Genomic DNA, 21,081 nt, shown 5'->3' on the forward strand with positions numbered 1-21,081 from the left:
TTAGAAATATGTTATTTTAGTTTATTTTATGACTATTTTAGTTTGGTTAAAAAAGTTTTGTTTGGAAGATAGTTGTTTGTTTGTTTTTTTTTTTGGGGAGTAAATTACATTGACACCCCCTGAGATTTATGTTTATTACAGTTTCTTCCTTCACCTTTTGAAAATTACATCTCCCTCCCTAAGGTTTAAAGTTTCATTACAAATTACCCCCTGAGGTTTAAAGTTTCATAACAGTTCCCCCCTCACCATAATGATCATCACACATAAAATTAAATTAACAAGAGAGTTAGTATAATTTTCCAAATGTGAGAGGGGGAACTGTAATAAACATAAACCTCAGGGGGTGTCAATGTAATTTACCCTTGCTTCTTTTTCTTTTTTTTGTAGTTGATTTGATGATTGTAAAAGAAAAAGTGAAATGATTATAATTTTAATATGACATTTTGTCTTATTAATTATTTTAACCTATCTTATCTTTATTGATTATTTTAACCCAAATTCAACTTTCTAAACAGGACCTATGTCTGCCTCCTTTGTTCAAACTCCAATAAGAATTATGTATATATTTTTTATTTCTTTATAATTGGACAGAGTTTTAAAGGGTAAATTAAAAATATAATTAAATTATTTAATGATGTCAACATTTTTTTTATTTTTTATTTTTGGCAATAAAGTAGTAGAAAAAAGAATTTATAATAATAAAAAAAAAAACTAAGCCTTAAGGAAGGTTCCTGTCACTTTATAAGCCTTAGGGGAGATTTTTGTAATTTTATTAAACCTTAAGAGGGTTAATGTAATTAAAAACTAAACCTCAAGGGAGGTTTATGTTATTTTAAAAACCTTAGGGAATATTTTTTCATTTCACTAAATCTGAAGGGATGCCAGTGCAATTGAAAACTAAACTTGAGGAGAGGTTTAAGTGTTATTTCATAAACCTCCCTTGAGGTTTCTACAATTTCACCACTTCATCTGATATCATATGTTCCAACGGAGGATTTTGGACTTTCATCAAATTACAAATCGACAGGACAAACATCGAGCCAGTCGACCGGCTAGTGTAATTTTCAATCAATTCTAAAATATTTTTCAATCAATTTTGGGCAGTTTTTCAACGAAGTGGATGTTTGAGGAACGACTAGCTGGACAACTGGTCGATCGTCCAGTGACATTGTACGACCTACATTTTTAACGGTTATGAACAGTAAATTGATGAAAAACACAACCTTCCACAATTTGATAAAAACTTTAAGAGCATGTTTGATACAAAGGAATGGGCTAGAATGGAATGCCCATTCTAGCTTTACATTTCCTTTCCCTTATTTGGTATGCCTTATTTAAGTGGGAATAGTCATTCCATTGGAACAACCATTTAAACAAAATATGGGAATTTTATTCCTTCTTTGAACCTAAGGAATGGCCATTCCATTTCATCATGGAATTACCATACAATTTTTTTTTTTTTTGGCACTTCTAAAAAAATTATTATTTAACTATTACCACCATTACGTTCTCTTACCACCGTATTGCCACCACCACCGCCACCGTATTGCCACCACAACCACTACTACCACCACCACTACCATGGTCATTGCCACAACCACCACACCACCATACTACCGATGTCGCCACTACTACTACCACTACTATTGTTGGCTGCCACAACTGTAGCTGCCGCCGCCGCCACTGCAACCGCAACACCACCTTACTACCACCACTAAGGTCACAACAATCTACTACCACCATCCTACTATTATTGTATCACCACCGCTAATGCCACCACCATTGTTGCCGCAGCCGCCAACACCACCACCACGATAACTCACACCATCACTTTCAAAACTAGTAATATTATCATGATCTATATAAATTTTTAATTTATTTGTTACTAGCTTGTTAAAAAAATAAATAAATAATAAAAATTTATTCCATTCCATGAGTTTAATAGGTATAATCAAACATGAAAATGAGAATTATCATTATATTCCTATGTCATTTCATGTTTGCAACCAAACAATGGAATGGGAATGGACATTCCATTCCATTTAACTTCGTATTCTATTCCCACTTCATTTCATTCTATCATACCAAACATGCTCTAAGACATCATAGATTAAATATTAATTTGATGTAAAGTTTAGAACAACAAAAGTTAATTTATTTTTTTTATCAAATTTAAATTTGATGAAAAAAAAAAAAAAGCACAGGGTGGGAAATGCACTAAGAGCATCAGCAATGGAGTAGCTAAACGCTGTGTTAGTGTCAGTTGCTAAATTTTAACTAGTTCAAAACACTATTTTGTGTTGCAATGAGCTAGCTAAATGGTCTGTTAGTGTCAGTTGTTAGTTTTATGTGTTAAGTTGTGTGTTAACTGTGGCTAACATTTTAGTTAGTGAAAGGAAGAGAGAGAGGGGGGATGTGGGAAGTACCATGGGTCATCTGGCCGGTCCGGCCGGTTGTCCAGACCAAATAATAATAAAAAAAAACTACAGTGAGGAAGAGCTTTGAAATTGCAGTGAAGAAGAAGAGCTCTGAAGAAGAAGACCTGAAGAACATCACATGTAGGAAGTTATTTATATATATATATAAATATAATATTCGATCTATCAGAAGAGTTTTGAAGAAGAAGACTTGTATGAAGTTATTTCTATATATATATATATAATATTCGGCCATCATCATGGTTATATATATATATATATATTTATTTATTTTATTTATTATTTATATATATACAGTTAATATATATCTTAACATACACGTTAACACATTCATTACATCATCACTCACTTTCTAAAATTAATAAACTCTTAACACATTTTAACACATATTTTTAAACTCCACTTTTATCATTTTTTGTCATATAATACACATTTTAACAAATAATTTTAACTATTTCATTGTGATGCTCTAATAAAAGCAAAGGGTTTTGCCGCCAAATTCATAAAATCAATGAGCTTTTGCCGCCAAATTCATTTTGCATCTTGACACATTTTTGTGGTTTTTAAAGATTGATGAATTTGAAGTCCCTCCCTAATAAAACCTTGTCGAGAGAGAGAGAGAGAGAACAGATTGGATTGATTTCGACACAACGAGAGAGAGAGAGAGAGAGAGAGAGAGAGAGAGAGAGTAATGAGGATTGAGGTGAAGTGTAATTGCGGCGGAGAAAACAAGTGCGAAGAATGGGCGATCGTGGAATTGCAAGGCGTCATCGAACCTCAACCCGACTTCAAAGATCGTCTTCAAAACCTCCCAATCGGACATCTATGCCGCCCTTCTTCTCAGGTTTTCATCAACCTTCTAAACCTTCCATTTTATTACTCATCCAATCCAATCCAATCCAATTTCCTTTTCTTTCTTTTTCCCAGGAGACCTACACTTTGACTGTTGGCTATCATGAATTAATGGGATCCAAAGTGCCCTTGAAGAAGCCCTTTTTGGTCTTGAAAAAATTGAGGCAATCATCATCATCATCATCATCAAGGGAACAATTGGAAGTTGTCGGCATCATTCGACACCGCTTTTTGTTCAAGACCAGACCCAAGGCCCTAATTTCCAGTAAGATTATTCAATTTGATTTTGTCATTGCTTTTTTTAATATATCCACATAGGCCCCAAAAAACATTGATAGGAATTGGAAATTGTTTTTGCTGGTGGGATTACACTCTTGTTGTGTTCTTTTTGTGCACCTGCAACACCTTCATTGTTTGGTTCAGTAACTTCTCTTTGGTGAATGCAAATAGGTGCCAAGCAAGATGAGCTTTCCTTTCTTCTTGCATTGCTTGTTTTTTGAACTTACAAGCATGAAAATTTTGTGTTTGAACTAGTCATAGAAATATTTACCTGATTAGTGACGGTTATATAAAGATGAGCAAAGTTTTATGTATTTTTCATCATCATCTTGTTGAAGGTTTCATGCACTGCCACCCTTGCATATCTGTTGTCATTGAAGTTTCTTGCTGGCTTAGCTGTTATGGTTTGTTAAAATTGGTACAACAAATCTGGGATCAAATCCCATTGCTTGAGATCTCTTTCCACCTTTTTTTGTTAATCAATAGAATGGCTCATCATGTTTATTGATCTTAATTAACAATAGATAACCATTCTTTTTCCAAGAGTTTATTCGTTCAATTGGGGAGAGAGAAAAAAAAAAAAAAAAAGAAAGGGGAAAAAAAAAAAGGAATGGGGAAAGGTTTGATGTTATATGTTTACAGGAGGAGTTATTTAGTTATTAGACCTCACAAAAATAGTGACTAGGTGATGAAATGCTTTACTTCTCTTCGTCATAGCTCTTTTGGAATAAGCCTAGATGAGCTGACCTCAAGCCTCAATTTCAAGCTCGAGTAAATTGAACAAGTTGTGTCACAACCCCATCCTACTCCAAACAAGATAGGGGAGTGACCGGCTAGTAGTCCCTGACTACCAAAGGCCTAGCTAGACCCCCCCAAAAAAAAAAAAAAAAAAAAATGAACTAGTGGTACATGGGGAAAATAAGCGGAAGCATTACATTCATTAGGTAATAAGTCCATTTAGAGCGAGTGCATGCGAAATGAAATGAAACATTCAACTTTGTCATTAACTTCTTTAAATATTACTAGAGTGTACATAGCTTACAAAAAGGGCTCAACTACCACAAGCCAGTCTATTGATCTTACAAGGCTAATATTTACAAGGCCTTCTCAAACTCTTATACATATAACTCCCAACCTTATTACATATGCAAAAACTCAACAAATCAAGATCTCTTCTGACTCCTTCTTCTTCTTCTTCTTCTTCTTCTTCTTCTTCTTCACCTACATACATATAGGGGAGAGGGGTGAGCCATATCCTAATGAATAGTATAGCAAAGTGGTGCAATAAATGAACATCAACAGTTTTATAAAACAATAGCCATTCATGTTCATAGTTTTAGCAAGTTCAAATGCATTTCCTTTCAAGAGTATTACATTTCAAAACATAATGATAATGTATATTCATTAGAACAAGACAAGACAAGGGAATAACCGGCCCAGGTACCGATTAGATGAATCCTCCTACAGGTGCAAGGGAGATCTCAATCAGATTGCTACTGGCATGCTTATAGTCCCCTAGTAGCTAGGACTAATCCGAAGGACTCCATCTTTATACATTTGATACATAACATAGGATTTTCATTCATATTGAAGCATTTCAATGTAAATTGAAACATAATACAAGTTTAATTTCTAAAACAAGAATTTAAACATAACTTTGCAATAATACTACTAATGTACGATGAGTAGGGATTACTTTCCCACAAGCAGTGAGTACGGGTTAAGTATACTAGCAGCAGCGACAATAGGCTTGTAGGGCTGGATTTAGTGGGCTTTTGTGGTTGCAAAAGTATTTTTTTTAAAAAAAAATAGTAGTTTAAGGGTTTGTAAAAAGGTAGGGTTTGGGAATGAAAATACAAGTGTTTAGGGGTTGTTGAGTGGTTGTTCTAAGCACTGTGAACACTGACGTGAACAATAACCTTGCTAGAGAGAGAGAGAGGTGCTTCATCCTCGTGAGGGATAGGCCAATCACACAAACACAATATCAAATTTTCATAATATTAACTCCTCTCGAATCATTGAGATTACACATCTATTTTTTGGCTAAAGACTCTTCTATATCTATAAGGACTACAACTCAAATTTAAAAACTAAAAATATTTAGCAACTAATAATATTCTAGACTACGTTACACGGACTCGGGTGCGGGTATCGGGTGTGGGTACGTGTCTAGGGGTCGGACATTTCAAAACTAAAAATTGAGGATACGTGGATATGGATCCAAACGAGGATACGAGGTACGGGGATATGTTAAATATTTAATTTTTAAAATATATTTATTATATAAAGATAAGTTAAATAGTTATTTTTTAAATATATTATTATTTTTATATTATGTATTACTTTTATTGATAATTTTTTTAATTTATCTATATAATTTATTTTTTTACTTTTAATTGAGATATATATTATAAATAACAAAAATATAATAAATAAGGTTTAACAAATTATGTTAAAATAAATATAAAATAGATAATGTATTTTATAGATTTTATTAATTTTATATTATATATTATTTAATTAGATTTATTATTATATAATTGATAGGTTGATGGTAGCTTTTTTGACTTTTGATTGGTAGGTGAAAAGGTGAAAGTTTATTAACTTGTTGGTTGGTGACAACTTTCAAGACGGAAGAAAAGTTGTTCTCAATATATTATTTATGATATAATTTATATTATATATTATTTATGATAAATTATATTATATATATTATTTATGATATAATTTATATTATATATTATCTATGATATAATTTATATTATATATTATTTATATGATAGGCACCAATTAAAAAGAAGAGAGAAGAGAAGACGGTCAAGAAAGAAGAACACAGAGAGAAGGGAGAGAAGAAAAGAGAGAAGAAAATAGAGAGAAGGGAGAGACGAAGTTGATCGAAACAGAGAGAAGAGAGAGATGAAGATGATCGAGAGCGAAAGAAGAGACAGACGAAGAGAACAATCGAGAGTGAGAGTGAGAGAGAGAAGAAGACAATTCGAGAGAAGAAGATCGAATCCCTAATCGCAGTTTTCGTAGCCCTAATTGTAGGTATGCCATCTTTCTTCTTGCTTCCACATGCCGTATCCCGTTCGGATTCCGTACCCTTACCCGTACCCGTGTCGTGTCGTATCGACACGGGTACTTCGCCAAAATTGACGAGTCCGTGTAACGTAGATTCTAGATCAACTGTAACTTCCAATTCTACTTCAATCATAATAGGAAACTTTAATGATTTTTAATTCTATTTCAATATCAAAATAGGAAACTTGGACTTTAACCACTAAGATTATTCTAGATATAATAAAACACATATAATGACCCATTTAATAACTTGGCCCAAAATAAAACCCATGGGCAACCCTACAACCAATGTCCAGCAAAATTGAAGTTACTATAATACCCTTAACTACTAAAACCTATCATAATGATATGAAGGCTTAAAATTATTCCAAATCTTTAATTCTTGATGCCCTAAATGTGCTTATTGTGAAATTCCAGATTTGCTTTTTTTTTTCTTTCCATGATCTTCATCATTCTCCCTTGCATTTGAAAAAACTCAACCTCAAGTTTTATAATGTTGAAGTATAAGGATTATGGAATCTTGCACTTGCAACCATGCAAATTGATTGTTTTGAACAAACGTTGAGAAAATCAAAAAGTTCAATGTTGTCACCACTCCATTGACCACATAGAATTTTTTAGGAATAATAAACTCAATGTGAACTTTATTTTTCTTGTGAAGAGTAGAAAGGTCAGTTGCATTCTCATCATTTTCTTTGGCTTCCTTGGCTTTAGAATCTTGATCATGATGATCTTTCATTCTTTCTTTAGTAAGTAAAGTAATTTTTGCCTTTGTTTCTTCAATATCCTCAATATTAGCAACATGTTCATCTTGCTCTTTCATAGTTTCTTCAAAATCCTCAACACTATCATCCTTTCTGTTAAAATATATCATCCACTACTCCACTACACACCCCACTTCACCTACTACACTCACCTACCACCACCATCCACTACACCTACATCTATATAAACCACCATTTGTAATTTGTAATACACACAACAATCTTGTAATCAATCAATAATACTTCAATTTTAACATGGTATCAGAGCTATAAGATTTAAGCCTGTATTTCTTTGTCACCGGCGGGTAGCCGGCCGGCAACTTTGCCATTGCTGCCCGCTGGAATTTTTTACACATACCTTCACTCCCTCTCTCTCTGCTATACGGTACCCATCATGGTCAAGTGTATTAGCCTGACGACCTTGCAAGATTGGTTGTACAGGTACTCCTTCGGCAACGCCGGTCTCCAATCCAGCACCACCGATCTCGGCGACGGCACCCTCATCCATTTCTGGCACCCCAAATCCCACAAACCCAACCAACCCACCCTCCTCCTCATCCACGACATCGGCGCCACCGCAATGTGGCAATGGAACGAATTCATCTCCTTCGGCGATTCCTACACCTCCCGACCAGCTTTGGTCTTCTTCGGCGATTCCTACACCTCCCGACCCGATCGCACCGAGTCCTTCCAGGCCCAGTGCGTGATGAGGGCCATGGAGGCTCACGGCGTGCGGCGCCGGATCCACCGGTTCAGCTTATTCTTCCAGGTGACCTCAGATTCTCCTTTGAGTGATTTGCCAACCACTTCAAGGGCCAAAGGGAACCCTCCACAGTGGCCCGACGCGGTGGAGCGGGTGGTGATTGTGGCGGCGGGGGTGTGTATGGAGGAGATGGATGTGGATGAGGGTTTGTTTACGGTGAGGAGTGTGGATGAGTCCACTGCTATATATTTATTATAATCTATTACCCACTATGTTGTCCATCTATTACTTTCTTTTTCTTTTTCTTCTTTTCCATTCTCCCAACACCGCCCAGCTATTTCTCTTTTCTTAAAAAAAAAAAAAAAAAAAAAAAAAAAAAAAAACAGAAAAAAAAAAAGAAAAAGAAAAAAGAAGAAGACAGCTTTCCATTCGCAGTCCAACCTCACCATCTTTCTCCAATACAATCATTCTCCACTATCTCGGCATATGCAAACCCATCTCTCTCTCTCTCTCTCTCTTGGCACGAACTGCTTTCTCTTCATCTTTTATTATTACACCCAGCCATCATCACATGCTTTCCATTCATCTTTTATTCTTATTATTATTATTATTATTATTATTATTATTATTATTATTATTATTCCACACAACCACCAAAAAAAAAAAAAAAAAAAAAAAAAAAAAAACAACAAAACATTTCCAAATTTGCACAACAACCCATATTTTATTCATGTCGGGGCTCACCCCGATCACCATTTTACATTAAAAAAAAAAAAAAAAAAAAAAAAACCCAACACACACAACCCAAATAACCACATCCACAGGCGGGATTTTTCTTCTCTACTCTGCAGTCGGTCTCTTCTTTTTTCCTCCGTCCTGGATGGTCCTTGACGGTGTTGCCTCCGGATTTCCCACACCACCGAGCACAACTACTCCCTGCTCCTCCACTGCAGCATATGGTGGCCCTCCAAATCGGAACATCACGGTGGCCTTCCGCTTCAGCTCCTTGTTTTTTGCCCTTAGCACGCTTATCTCTGCTCGCGCATCCTTATACATGCGTTGGAGCAGAGCCAGCTGGGAGTTTAAATGCTGCACCTCATTTGTCCTACTCTGCAGCCGGTTCGACAAGTTTGTGACCGCCGTCATGCTTTCCACACATGCCTTCAACGTATACTGATTGGCCTCCACATCCGACAGCACTGCCATTCTTTGCTCCACAGACCGCATCGGAAAGTTCAACGGAGTAAACTCCGGGGCGCTTGGTTGAGTTTCCAGTGCCACCGCACCAGTTCTCTCTCCTGTGGACTCGTTGAGGTCGGGAAAGAGGGTGAGCAGCCCGCGGGAAGACGAAGCCATTTTTTCTGGGCAACAGAGTGTTATAGAGAGTGTTACAGAGTATCTTCTCAGCAAAACCTCTCTTTCTCAGCAAAACGAAGAATTTTTCAGAGGTTTCTCTCAGTTTTTCTGTCTCAGTTTCTGCCTCCTCCGCTTCGGTTTATAAAGACCATGACACAGAGGCAGCCACGCGCATCGCGCGCCTTTTGACGCCGACAACCTGGCACGCCTTTTCATGGCACGCCTTTTGATGGCACGCCTTTTGAGGGTGCCACTTTTACAACGGTCCGACATGACCCCATAAACTGTCCCGACTTTGATTCCGGTTAGCCTTCTACAACGGTCCGACATGACCCTATAAACTGTCCCGACATTTGATTCCGGTTAGCCTTTTACAACGGTCCGACATGACCCTATAAACTGTCCCGACATTTGATTCCAGTTAGCATCTCCAACGGTCCGACATGACCCTATAAACTGTCCCGACATTGATTCCGGTTAGCATATAGTGTCCTCTACACCGTTATGACACCACCCTCCAGTGTCCTCTACACCGTTATGGCACACCCATTCAGTGTCCTCTACCACGTTATGGCACCACCTTTCAGAGTCTTCACCGACGGTCTGACACGACCATACAGTGTCCCCTATTTTTTTTTATGTATTTTCTTTTTTTATTTTTATGTATTTTCTTGTTTTGTTCCTCTCTTCAAACTCAAGTTGGTTAGTTTCTATCCTCCTTGAGTTTGCGGGGGGCTGTTAAAATATATCATCCACTACTCCACTACACACCCCACTTCACCTACTACACTCACCTACCACCACCATCCACTACACCTACATCTATATAAACCACCATTTGTAATTTGTAATACACACAACAATCTTGTAATCAATCAATAATACTTCAATTTTAACACTTTCGCTCGTGGATATTAGTCTTCTCTAAAACAGCCACCAACAATCTTTCCATGGAAGCTTTCAATCCATTCAAAGCTGTCTTGATAGTATGCACATCACTCTTTATTGTTGCAACATCCTCCTTAAAAATCCTTCTTTAATATCGCAACATCTTTCCTAGTAGCTCTATCATTTGTTGACAAGGTTTCAAACTTCCAATTTAATTTAATGCTTGTCACATTGTAATAAAGAAAGAAATTTCATCAAAATTGTTAAGGAACAAGGTAGGATCTTGAAGTTGTGATACCAAATTGATGTAGGATTAGTATGGATAACTTCCCACAAGCAGTGAGCCCAGGTTAAGTATACTGGCAACAGCAACAATAGGCTTATAGGGCTGGAATTAGTGAGTTTTTGTGGCTCCAAAATTATTTTTAAAAAAAAGGAGTTTAAGGGTTTCTAAAAGGGTAGGGTTTGGGAATGAAAACACAATTGTTTAGGGGTTGTTGAGTGGCTATTCTAAGCACTGTGAACAGTGACATGAATAGTAACCTTGCTGGGGAAGAGAGAGAGAGATAGAGAGGTGCTTCACCCTTACAAAGGATAGACCAATCACACAAGCACAATCTCAAATTTTCATAATATTAACTCCTCTCGAATCATTGAGATTACACATCTATTTTTAGGCTAAAGACTCTTCTAATTTTATAAGGAATATAACTCAAATTTAGAAACTAAAAATATTTAGCAACTACTAATATTCTAGACCAACTGTGATTTCCAATTCTACTTCAATCATGGTAGGAAAATTTAATGGCTTCTAATTCTACTTCAATATCAAAATAGGAAACTTAGACTTTTGACCACTAAGATTATTCTAGATATAATAAAACACATATATATAATGACCCATTTAATAACTTGACCCAAAATAAAACCCACTGGCAACCCTACAACCCATGTCTAGCAAAATTGAAGTTACCATAATACCTTTAACTACTAAAACCTACTATAATGACATGAAGACCCAAAATTATTCCAAATCTTTAATTCTTGATGCCCTAAATGTGCTTCGTGTGAAATTCCAGATTTGCTCTTTTTCTTCTTTCCACGATCTTCATCCACTACTCACCTTAAATGCTTGAAATCAGGTTGTTAATCCACAAGATTAATTGGCTTACAAAGTGTAATGAAACAATGCTAATCATTGGTACAAGGCTTAATTATGCACAATTAAAGTGATTGGCTTAAGAATCCCTCTCCTCAATCTTAGTTGGGCTTTAGAAAAATCATTCTAAAATCTTGTTTGGAAACCATTATATACTTTAAACTAAGTTTTAAGGTCTAATAACATGAAATTCGCAATTACAAAGCCATGAGAAATGATAAGAACTCCATGAATTTTATTTTAACACAACTTGATACTATTCAAATCGAAAGCTTGTATTTTAATGAAACAAAGTTCTCATTTTTTTTTTTTTTCAAATCTAACTTCCAAACTCATCTTCTCTTATTTTTCTTCATAAATCCATCTTCAATACAATTTCTTCCAATTAAATGATTATAGAGTGATGTAGAAGTAATATTCTTACCTTAATTCAAGTTGAAAACTAGTTTGGGCCAAGATTTGAACTTTTGCCTCTTTTCTTCTTCTTTCCCTTCTTTCTTTTCTCCTCTTTTTCCTTACTCTTTTCTCAGGAATTCCAGCAGATTTCTCTCTCTCTCTCTCTCTCCCTCTCTCTTATTTTCTTGTTATTTAATTGAAGGAGAGACACTTGTCTCTCAAGGGTTCACTAATCTCCCTCATTAGTCTAATTAATCCAGGTTAGCCTCTAATATTAATTAACTTAATTAATCTTGCTTAAGTCTGTTAAAATTGATGTATTATTGATTGATATATGTTATATTACAATGATTTCTATATATAGAAGAGAGGATGTGGGAAGAGAATAGGTGAGTGTGTAGTAGGTATGGAGTAGGTGAGGAGTAGGTGGAGAGTAGGTGAAGTAGGTGAGTGTGTAGTAGGCGGTAGTGGTAGGTGTGTAGTAGGTGAATTTTAACAGCCCCCCGCAAACTCAAGGGGGATAGGAACTAACCAACTTGAGTTTGGAGAGAGTAACAAAACAAGAAAATACATAAAAATAAAAGAGGATAGGAGACACTGTATGGTCGTGTCAGACCATTGGTGAAGACACTGGATGGTGGTGTCATAACGTTGCAGAGGACACTGTATGGGGGTGTCATAACGTTGTAGAGGACACTGGATGGCGGTGTCAGACCGATGTAGAAGACAGTTTATAGGGTCATGTCGGACCGTTGTAGTAGACAATGTTGTGACAGTTTACAGAGTCTTGCTGGACCCTTGTAGAAACTAACCGGAATCAATGTCGGGACAATTTACAGAGTCTTGTCGGACCCATGAAGGAGCTAACCGGAATCAATGTCGGGATAGTTTACAGAGTCTTGTCGGACCCCTAAAAAGTCGCACCCTCAAAAGGTGTGCCCAATCGGTCAAAAAAGGCGTGCCATCAAAAGGCGTGCCCAATCCATAAAAAGGTGTGCCATCAAAAGGCGTGCCATCAAAAGACGGGCCATCAAAAGGCGCGCCCATGTTGTCGTCGAGCGCCGAGCGGCGCATGATGCGCGTGTCTGCCTCTTCGTCAGGGTCTTTATAAACTGAGGCGGAGGCTGTGCTTGAGACAGAAGCGAAGACAAAAAAACTTTGTGAAAAAACTTCTGAAAAAACTCTTCATTTTCTGAGAGAGATATTCGTTTTCTGAGAGATTGTCTCTAAGAGCTGCAAATCTTGAAACACTCTGTAATACTCGGTTGCCCAGAAAATGGCCTCTTCTTCCCGTTCAGCTACCCAGAATATGGCCTCTTCGTCCCGTGGTCTGCTCACTCTCTTTCCCGACCTCAACCAGTCAACAAGAGAGATAACTGGTGCGGTGGCCAGTGAACCTCAACCAAGCGCCTCTGGTTTTGCTCCGTTGAACTTTCCGATGCGGTCGGTGGAGCAAAAAATGACAGTGCAAACTGATATTGAGGCCAATCAGTATACTTTGAAGTCATGTGTGAAGACCATGACGGCGGTCACAAACCTGTCGCACCGGCTGCAGAGTAGGACAAATGAGGTGCAACAGTTAAACGCCCAACTGGCTCTGCTCCAACGCATGTATAAGGATGCGCAAGCAGAGATAAGTGTGCTAAAGGCGGAAAATAAGGAGCTGAAGCGGAAGGCCACCGTGATGTTCCGATTTGGAGGGCCGCCATATGCTGCAGTGGAGGAGCAGGGAGTAGTGATCGTGCCCAGTGGAGTGGGAAACATGGAGGCAACACCGACAAGGGCCGCCCAGGACGGAGGCAAGAAGAAGAGACCTGCGGCAGAGTAGAGAAGAAAAATCCCACTGTGGGTGCGGTTGTTTTGTTTTTTGTTTGTTTGTTTGTTTGTTTTGTTTTGTTTTGTTTTTTTTTTTTTTTGGATGTAAAATGGTGATCGGGGTGAGTCCCGATATGAATAAAATGAGTTTGGTGTGCATGATGAATGTTTTTTTTTTTTTTTTTTTTTTTTTGAAAAAGTAAGGGAATCGAATAATAAAAAAAATATGGAGATAGTGATGAAATGATAAGCATGGTGATGATGAATATATAATAATGAATAAAAATAGAGCACCAATTAAGTTTTATAATAAAAAATAAAATTTGGGCGGTGAATGGGTGTGATTAAAAAAGAAAAGTGAATTGGGTGTGCCCCTTTCTCTCTCTCTCTCTCCACGCGTAACCCACCTTTTTTGCCTCTCTTTCTGTATCAGCTTCACTTTGATCTTATTCTCTCTTACGGAAAAATGGTGAAGGAAACAGAGTACTAAAATTTGGGCGACGAAGAAGGCTCGGACCAAGCCAGCATCAACCAGGAGTGGGTCCCAAGGACGAGCCGCAGAAGCCGACCAGAGCGGACCTCGCGGATGTGGACGGTGAATCGGAGGAACTTGATAGGCCAGTAGATTAGAGCGGCAGTGACCATGAGACCCGGGTAGAGAGTGCCGCCGATGATGCGACCTAGAGGGTACCAGCTCTCGGAATCGAACCAGTTCCAGAACTCGTAAAAGCCCGTCTCGGTCAGGAACAGAGTGGTCCTGTAATTGAAGTAGGGATCGAACTCGTGGATCATGCTCTCGTAGCGGAGGACGCTGAAGAGACGACTGATGAAGGTGAGGACGTAGACGAGGCCGAGGATTGTGACTCGGATCAGGAGAGCCTGCTGAGAGTACAGCTTTGAGGTCAGGAGGGAATGTACCGTGGAGGTCTAGGCCTTCGAGAACGAGTCGCGAGACTCGGTTTTGGTGACACGAGACGCCATACCAAGAGCAAGGATCTGTGGATTGGTTCCATGTGTTGAGCTTGTTGAATGGGTCTGAAGCTCCTTTGAACTCTATTAATGGCTCTATGTCTGGGTTTGAAGCTTTGAGGAGAGAGAAATTGAGGAGTATGAGAAAGAGAAGAAAATATGGCTTCGTCATTGTTGGTCAGAAACCAGAGAGGGAGGATTTGGGCAATGATGGGAAGGTATGTGTAGAAAATAAGCGGAATAGGTTGAGGTCCGGCGGGCGGCCAAGGCGAGGCTGCCACCCGCCGATGAAGCGGAATTACTAGGTTCTCAACCTTGCTCCGATACCATGTTAAAATTGATGTATTATTGATTGATATATGTTATGTTACAATGATTCCTATATATAGAAGAAAGGATATGGGAAGAGAATAGGTGAGTGTGTAGTAGGTATGGAGTAGGTGAGGAGTAGGTGGAGAGTAGGTGAAGTAGGTGAGTGTGTAGTAGGTGGTAGTGGTAGGTGTGTAGTAGGTGAATTTTAACAAAGTCTAATTAATCGTATTTAATTATCGCTAATCTTGATTAAGTTTTGATACAATACGTAGGAATACTCAACACATTAGACCAAAGTTATTAAGCGCCTTGATTAGGGATTTGAACACCTCATGACATCCCAAATTCAAGCTAAAAACCATCCCCCAACTCTTAGTACAATTTAAGGAGCTTCATACCCTCAAGGTTTTCTAATTATAGGATGTATTTTTTGAGTTCTCATTCAAGCAATTCATGTCTCAACTACTAGTGCAATGCAAGGCAAATAAGCAAGGATAATGAATGCTCATGTCATGCAACAAATGCCTTGGATGTTACATTCTCCCTCCCTTAAGAAGTTTGGTCTACCAAACTTTACCTTTGGTTGAAAACAGCTCTGAATACCTCTCCTTCATTTCATCATCTTCTTTCCAAGTAGCCTCCTTTGCATAGTGCTCTTTCCATTCAATTTTTACCATGGCAATAGACTTGTTCCTTAATTGATTCACTTGACGATCAATGATCTGAATTGGTCGTTCTTCATATTCTAAGTCTTCATCTATGGCCAGGTGATGATAATCTATCACATGGAAAGGATCTTGGATATTCCCTCTCAACATTGAATTGTGAAACACATTGTGGACTTGTTCCAATGCTGGTGGTAGTGCTAGTTGGTAAGCCACTAGATTGATTTTCTCTAGGATATCAAATGGCCCGATACAATGAGAAGATAACTTGCCCTTTTACCCGAATTGAGATACACCTTTCATTGGAGATATCTTCAAGAATACATGATCCTCAACTTCAAATTTTAAATCCCTCCTTATGTCGACGTAGCTCTTTTGACAACTTTAGGCAGTTTTGAGCTATTGTTAAATTACTTTGATCTTCTCAGTAGTGACTTGCACTATTTTTGGGACCAACAATGGTCTATCTCTCACTTCTGTCCAACAAATTGGTGATCTACATTTTCTCCCATACAATGCTTCATATAGTGTCATAGCTAATGCTAGCCTGAAAACTATTCTTGTAAGCAAATTCCACCAAAGCTAAATGAGTTTCCCAACTTCCTTTGAAATCTGGTGCTCACAAACGAAGCATGTACTCCAAAATTTGTATAGTTCTCTTTGTCTGTCTGTTTGAAGATGAAAAGTGGTACTTAATTTTATCTCCGTTCCCATAGCTTTCTGTAAACTTTGCCAAAACTTACATACAAATTTAGGATCTCTATTTGACACTATAGAAACGGGTACACTGTGCAATCTAACAATCTCATCAATATACAATGTAGCAAGGCTATCGGTGCTGTAGAAAACTCTTACAAGTAGGAAATGAGATGATTTTGTCAATCTATCAACCTATGAAGCATGGATACTTCAGAAAGGGTGACGTATCCGTATCGGATACTTATCGGATACCGATACTCCTCGGATACTCGCGGATACGTATCGGATACTTCTTAATTAATTTTTTATTAATTTTGAAGTATCGGATACTTAATTTTGAAGTATCGGATACTCGAAGTTACATATTACTTATAATATTTTGTTTAGTTCTTTCATAAGAGGAATATAGTGAGAGCTTAAGTAATAGAATTTGTCAAATTGATGTATCCTTGTTGTCTCTCTCACTTCTCTCTTGCTTTCTCACTCTCTCACGTTCCTTCTCTCTGCTCTCATTCTTTTTTTGGTGTTGGCATGTAAGGATGATGTTTAATTTGTATTTGTATTTGCATTTGCATTTGCTTTTGCTTTTAGTTTTGGATGTTTTATGAATGTTTGAGCATTTTTAGGTTAATAGGAATCCCTCTCTTTATTTATTAATTTACTTTAAGTTTTATTTTCATGCATATTACATTATTAAAATCACAAAAAAAAAAAAAAAAAATTATAAATGTATCCCTGCTGTACCCGTATCATACTTTTTCAAATTTTGACATATCGCCATATCCACATCCTCATATCACCATATTCGTATCCGTGCTTCCTAGGCTATCATTGATGACTTAAAAAGTATATTTGCTGAAATTTTTGTTTAAGAATGGTTTTTTGGCTTTGGCTTTAGCTAAGGTCTTGTGATATTCACTGATGAAGGGGAACAAGTTGAAGCTATTGACCTTGAAGACTCTTAATTTTGTAGGAATCTTTCTTCTTTATCAAGTTGTCTTTTGCTTTAAGTTTTATTTTTATGCATACTGCATTACTAAAAATTGTTAAAATAATATTTTTTACGAACGTATCCCCGCCGTACCCGTATCCTAGTTTTTCAAATTTTGTCGTATCGCCGTATCGTATCGTATCCGTATCCGTATCCTGTATCCGTATCCGTGCTTCTTAGCTATCAACAATAACCTATATAGAATCAATACATTTAGGGGTGCGAGGCAAGCCTATCACAAAGTGCATAGAAATATGTTCCCACTTCCATTCTGGAATAAGAAAAGGTTGAAGCAAATCTGTTGGGTTTTGATGTTTTGCCTTGACTTGTTGACATTGTAGACAATGAGAGACGAACTTGGCAATGTCCTTCTTTATGTTTGGCCATCAATATACTTTCTTGAGGTCTTGATACATTTTGGTATTCCTGGGATGAACTGTAAACTTGAAATAATGAGCTTCTTTCATAACTTTCCTTATCGACTCTGGGACATTTGGAACACATAATTTGCTTTCAAATCTTAGCACTTGATCTTCTATAGTGAAACCCGATCTTAGTTTTGACTCTATCTCATCATATACTCTCTTAAAAAATTTGTCTTCTAATTGCCTTTACTTGATCTCTTCAATAATTGTTGAGCTAAAATTGCAGCTAGAACTCCTCCTTGTTCATGCAACACAATTTCCATTTCCATTCTTTGCAAGTCTTCTAGCAATTCCTTCTGCCTTGTGAGTAAGCAAGCTAGGCTTCCCATTGATTTTTTGCTAAGAGCATCTGCCACCATGTTAGCTTTGCTGGAATTGCTAGAAGACTTGCAAAGAATGGAAATGGAAATTTCTGCCCTGTGAGTAAGCAAGCTAGGCTTCCCATTGATTTTTTGCTAAGAGCATCTGCCACCATGTTAGCTTTGCTGGGATGATATTGAATTTGTAAGTCATAATCTTTTAGCTCCAACCATCTTCTTTGCCGCATGTTGACCTCCCTTTGGGTGAACTAGTACTTCAAGCTCTTATGATATGTATAGACTTCAGAAGTTGCTCCATACAAATAATGGCGCTATATTTTCAAAGCAAAAATGATTGCCGTCAACTCTAAATCATGTGTAGGATAATTCTTTTCATGTAATTTCAATTGACATGATGCATAAGCAATGACTACCATTTTGCATAAGAACACAACCCAATCTCTTATAAGATGCATCACTATAAATAACAGATTCTTTCATACTTGATGGCAATGTAAGGACTAGTGCTATGACTAACCTTGTCTTCAAATCTTGAAATGCGGATCCTCTCTCATCTATCCATTCAAATGGCGTCCGTTTCTGTGTCAATTGAGTGAGCGGCACTGACATCTTTGAAAAGTCTTTGTCGAATCTTCTGTAATAACCTGCCAACCTTGAAAAGCCTCGAACTTCTGTTACAATAGTTAGTCTTAGCCAGTTCACAATAGCTTTAATTTTTTGTTGATCAACTGAAATACCATCTTGATTAATAACTTGACCCAAAAAGATGGCACTATCCATCCAAAACTCACATTTCTTCAATTTTGCATACAATTTCTTGTCTCGAAGTATTTGAAGAATTATTCTCAAGTATTGTTCATGCTCTTCCTTACTTTTAGAATAAATCAAAATAACATCAATGAATACCACTACAAACTCATCCAGATAAGGCTTGAAGACTCTGTTCATTAAATCCATAAAAGCAGCTGGTGCATTTGTAATATTTATGAGGTCTTGCATACCACTTGTAACTATGATGGAAAAAACGAGTGAAACAAAGTGCAAAGGGAAGACAAATCACGTCCAAAATTATTCATGCAATTTTCAACCGGATACTTGTCTTTCTTTTATCCAGGATCACTGTTTTCTTTCTGTCTATTGTTTTGCCTTTTAGAAGTGGAAATGGAGACAGCTGCAAACACTCCCTTGATTGTTAATTTCAAAGGACTGAACTGAGAAAGCTTGAGAAACACATTCTTTGGATGCATGTGATACTTGTAGAAAATGGACGCAATATATAATTCCATAAAGCTCTGATGCTTGCATCCCATGTTTGGTGGACAAATGGATACTCTGTAGTATTACTACTGAAGATTCATTGCTTTGGTAGAATGGAGGGGATATAGCCAGATTTTCTGGGAAGTCATTTATTTTTAATATCGGCTCTCAACAGAGGATCTACAGGAGTCCTGTATCTACTATTCATAGTTATTTGTATTTTGTAAAAGACATTTTAAGCATGAACTTTGGCTTGGAAAAAGGTTACCTCTGTTTACTGCTCTATTTTTTAACCCTCTGGAGATATTATTATTATATTTTTTATAAAGCAAATCCCAATCGAAGAATTGATTGGAAATTACCTTTTTCTGACTTCAAGTGGAACCTTATTAATTGGTTTTTGTTTTTTGTGGTCATCTGCAGTAGCCCATAGCTTCTTTTTTCACTATTTTTAGCGTATCAATTTTTTTTGTTCACCCCTATTTTGCTAAACCTCTCTAGATAAAAGTAATCATGTAGTCTTTTCTTTGCAGGGCCACAACCATTTGTGAAGGAAAGGGTCAGTGCAACAGGTTCCCTTGTGCCAAACTGATGATTAACATGAAATTCTTCTGCGGCAATTTTCGGGGTTTGAAGGAATCAAGACAAGTAAATTCGAAGTTATCTGGATATTTTTAGATGCCAACCTTGAATTCCATTGTATTATTGTGGTATCTTAAATTATGTGTTTTCTGTGCTAGAAGGAACCATACTTAAGTCACTATCTATTTGCTGTACTTGGATATTCAAAATTTTATTTAAAATGCTTATTTTGTTTTTAACATCTTGTGAAGGATTGCTGTTGAATTTTTGGGTCCTTTCACATTTCCTGATGTATCTTAAGGCATTTTTGGCAAATTGTGAATTATGTTAGTAGGATTTTATATAGAGAAATAAAAGATATACATAGACAGAAGGGGCATACCCTATAAGAACAATTGATACACAACACAGCCCCAAACTCAACCTATACCCACAACAAGAGCAAAGAGGTTACCAAATCAACTATTACTAAAACAGCTGATATTAGAAGCTAACTAAACACTTTCTATCAAGATAAAACTCCTATCTCTTTGAACACATTAACTTCAGAATTATAGCTTTCCACCCCATAAATAATATAAACGTATACCAAAAGAGGTTGTGCAGACAAAACAAAATATTGCAGGTTTTCAAATTAGTATCAGCAACGATACTCAGGCCAGCAAAAATACCAGCACACAGCAGCAAACACGCACTTCAAAACAACAATTATCACCAAATACAGCCACCGCATATCAGCAACTCGCTCAGCTAGCAATCACAACAGCATCAAAGCAGCAGCACCAGATTACGGCAACACAGCCTCTTAGCACCGAACACAGCCACAGGATGCCCAGCGTGGCAAAGCTGCACCCTCTACCAGCAGCTAAAAACAGCCAGAAGACATAAGCAGTGGCATCAAACAGCAGCAGCAAAAGCATACCATGACAATAGAACTGGATCCCTTTACACATTTCTATATCTCAGCCCTCAAAATGTCGCATCAGCTCAGTCCATCTATCTATTACCATTCTCCTTTAAAAGCTCCTTCACTATGTCAGTACGATTGTAAATGAGTTGAATCTAGTCAAGTAGTAAGTTGTTCAAGTTTAGTTTAAAAACTCAATGAACTTTAAAATGTATTTAAGTTT

The 21,081-nt window shown here is 37.2% G+C and overlaps 1 protein-coding gene across 1 annotated transcript; it reads left to right on the forward strand.

The window, feature by feature from the left end:
* Positions 1-2,896: 2,896 nt before the first annotated feature.
* On the forward strand, positions 2,897-20,190 carry LOC114265971 (chromosome transmission fidelity-like protein). The gene is made up of 3 exons (XM_028206848.2): positions 2,897-3,282; positions 3,366-3,555; positions 19,903-20,190. The coding sequence occupies exons 1-3, from the start codon at positions 3,130-3,132 to the stop codon at positions 19,959-19,961; spliced, it is 402 nt and encodes a 133-aa protein (XP_028062649.2). The 5' UTR covers positions 2,897-3,129; the 3' UTR covers positions 19,962-20,190.
* The last annotated feature ends 891 nt before the right edge of the window (positions 20,191-21,081 follow it).

The sequence above is a fragment of the Camellia sinensis genome, chromosome 1, assembly GCF_055761805.1.
Source record: "Camellia sinensis isolate YWXY chromosome 1, ASM5576180v1, whole genome shotgun sequence".
Lineage (NCBI taxonomy): Eukaryota > Viridiplantae > Streptophyta > Magnoliopsida > Ericales > Theaceae > Camellia > Camellia sinensis.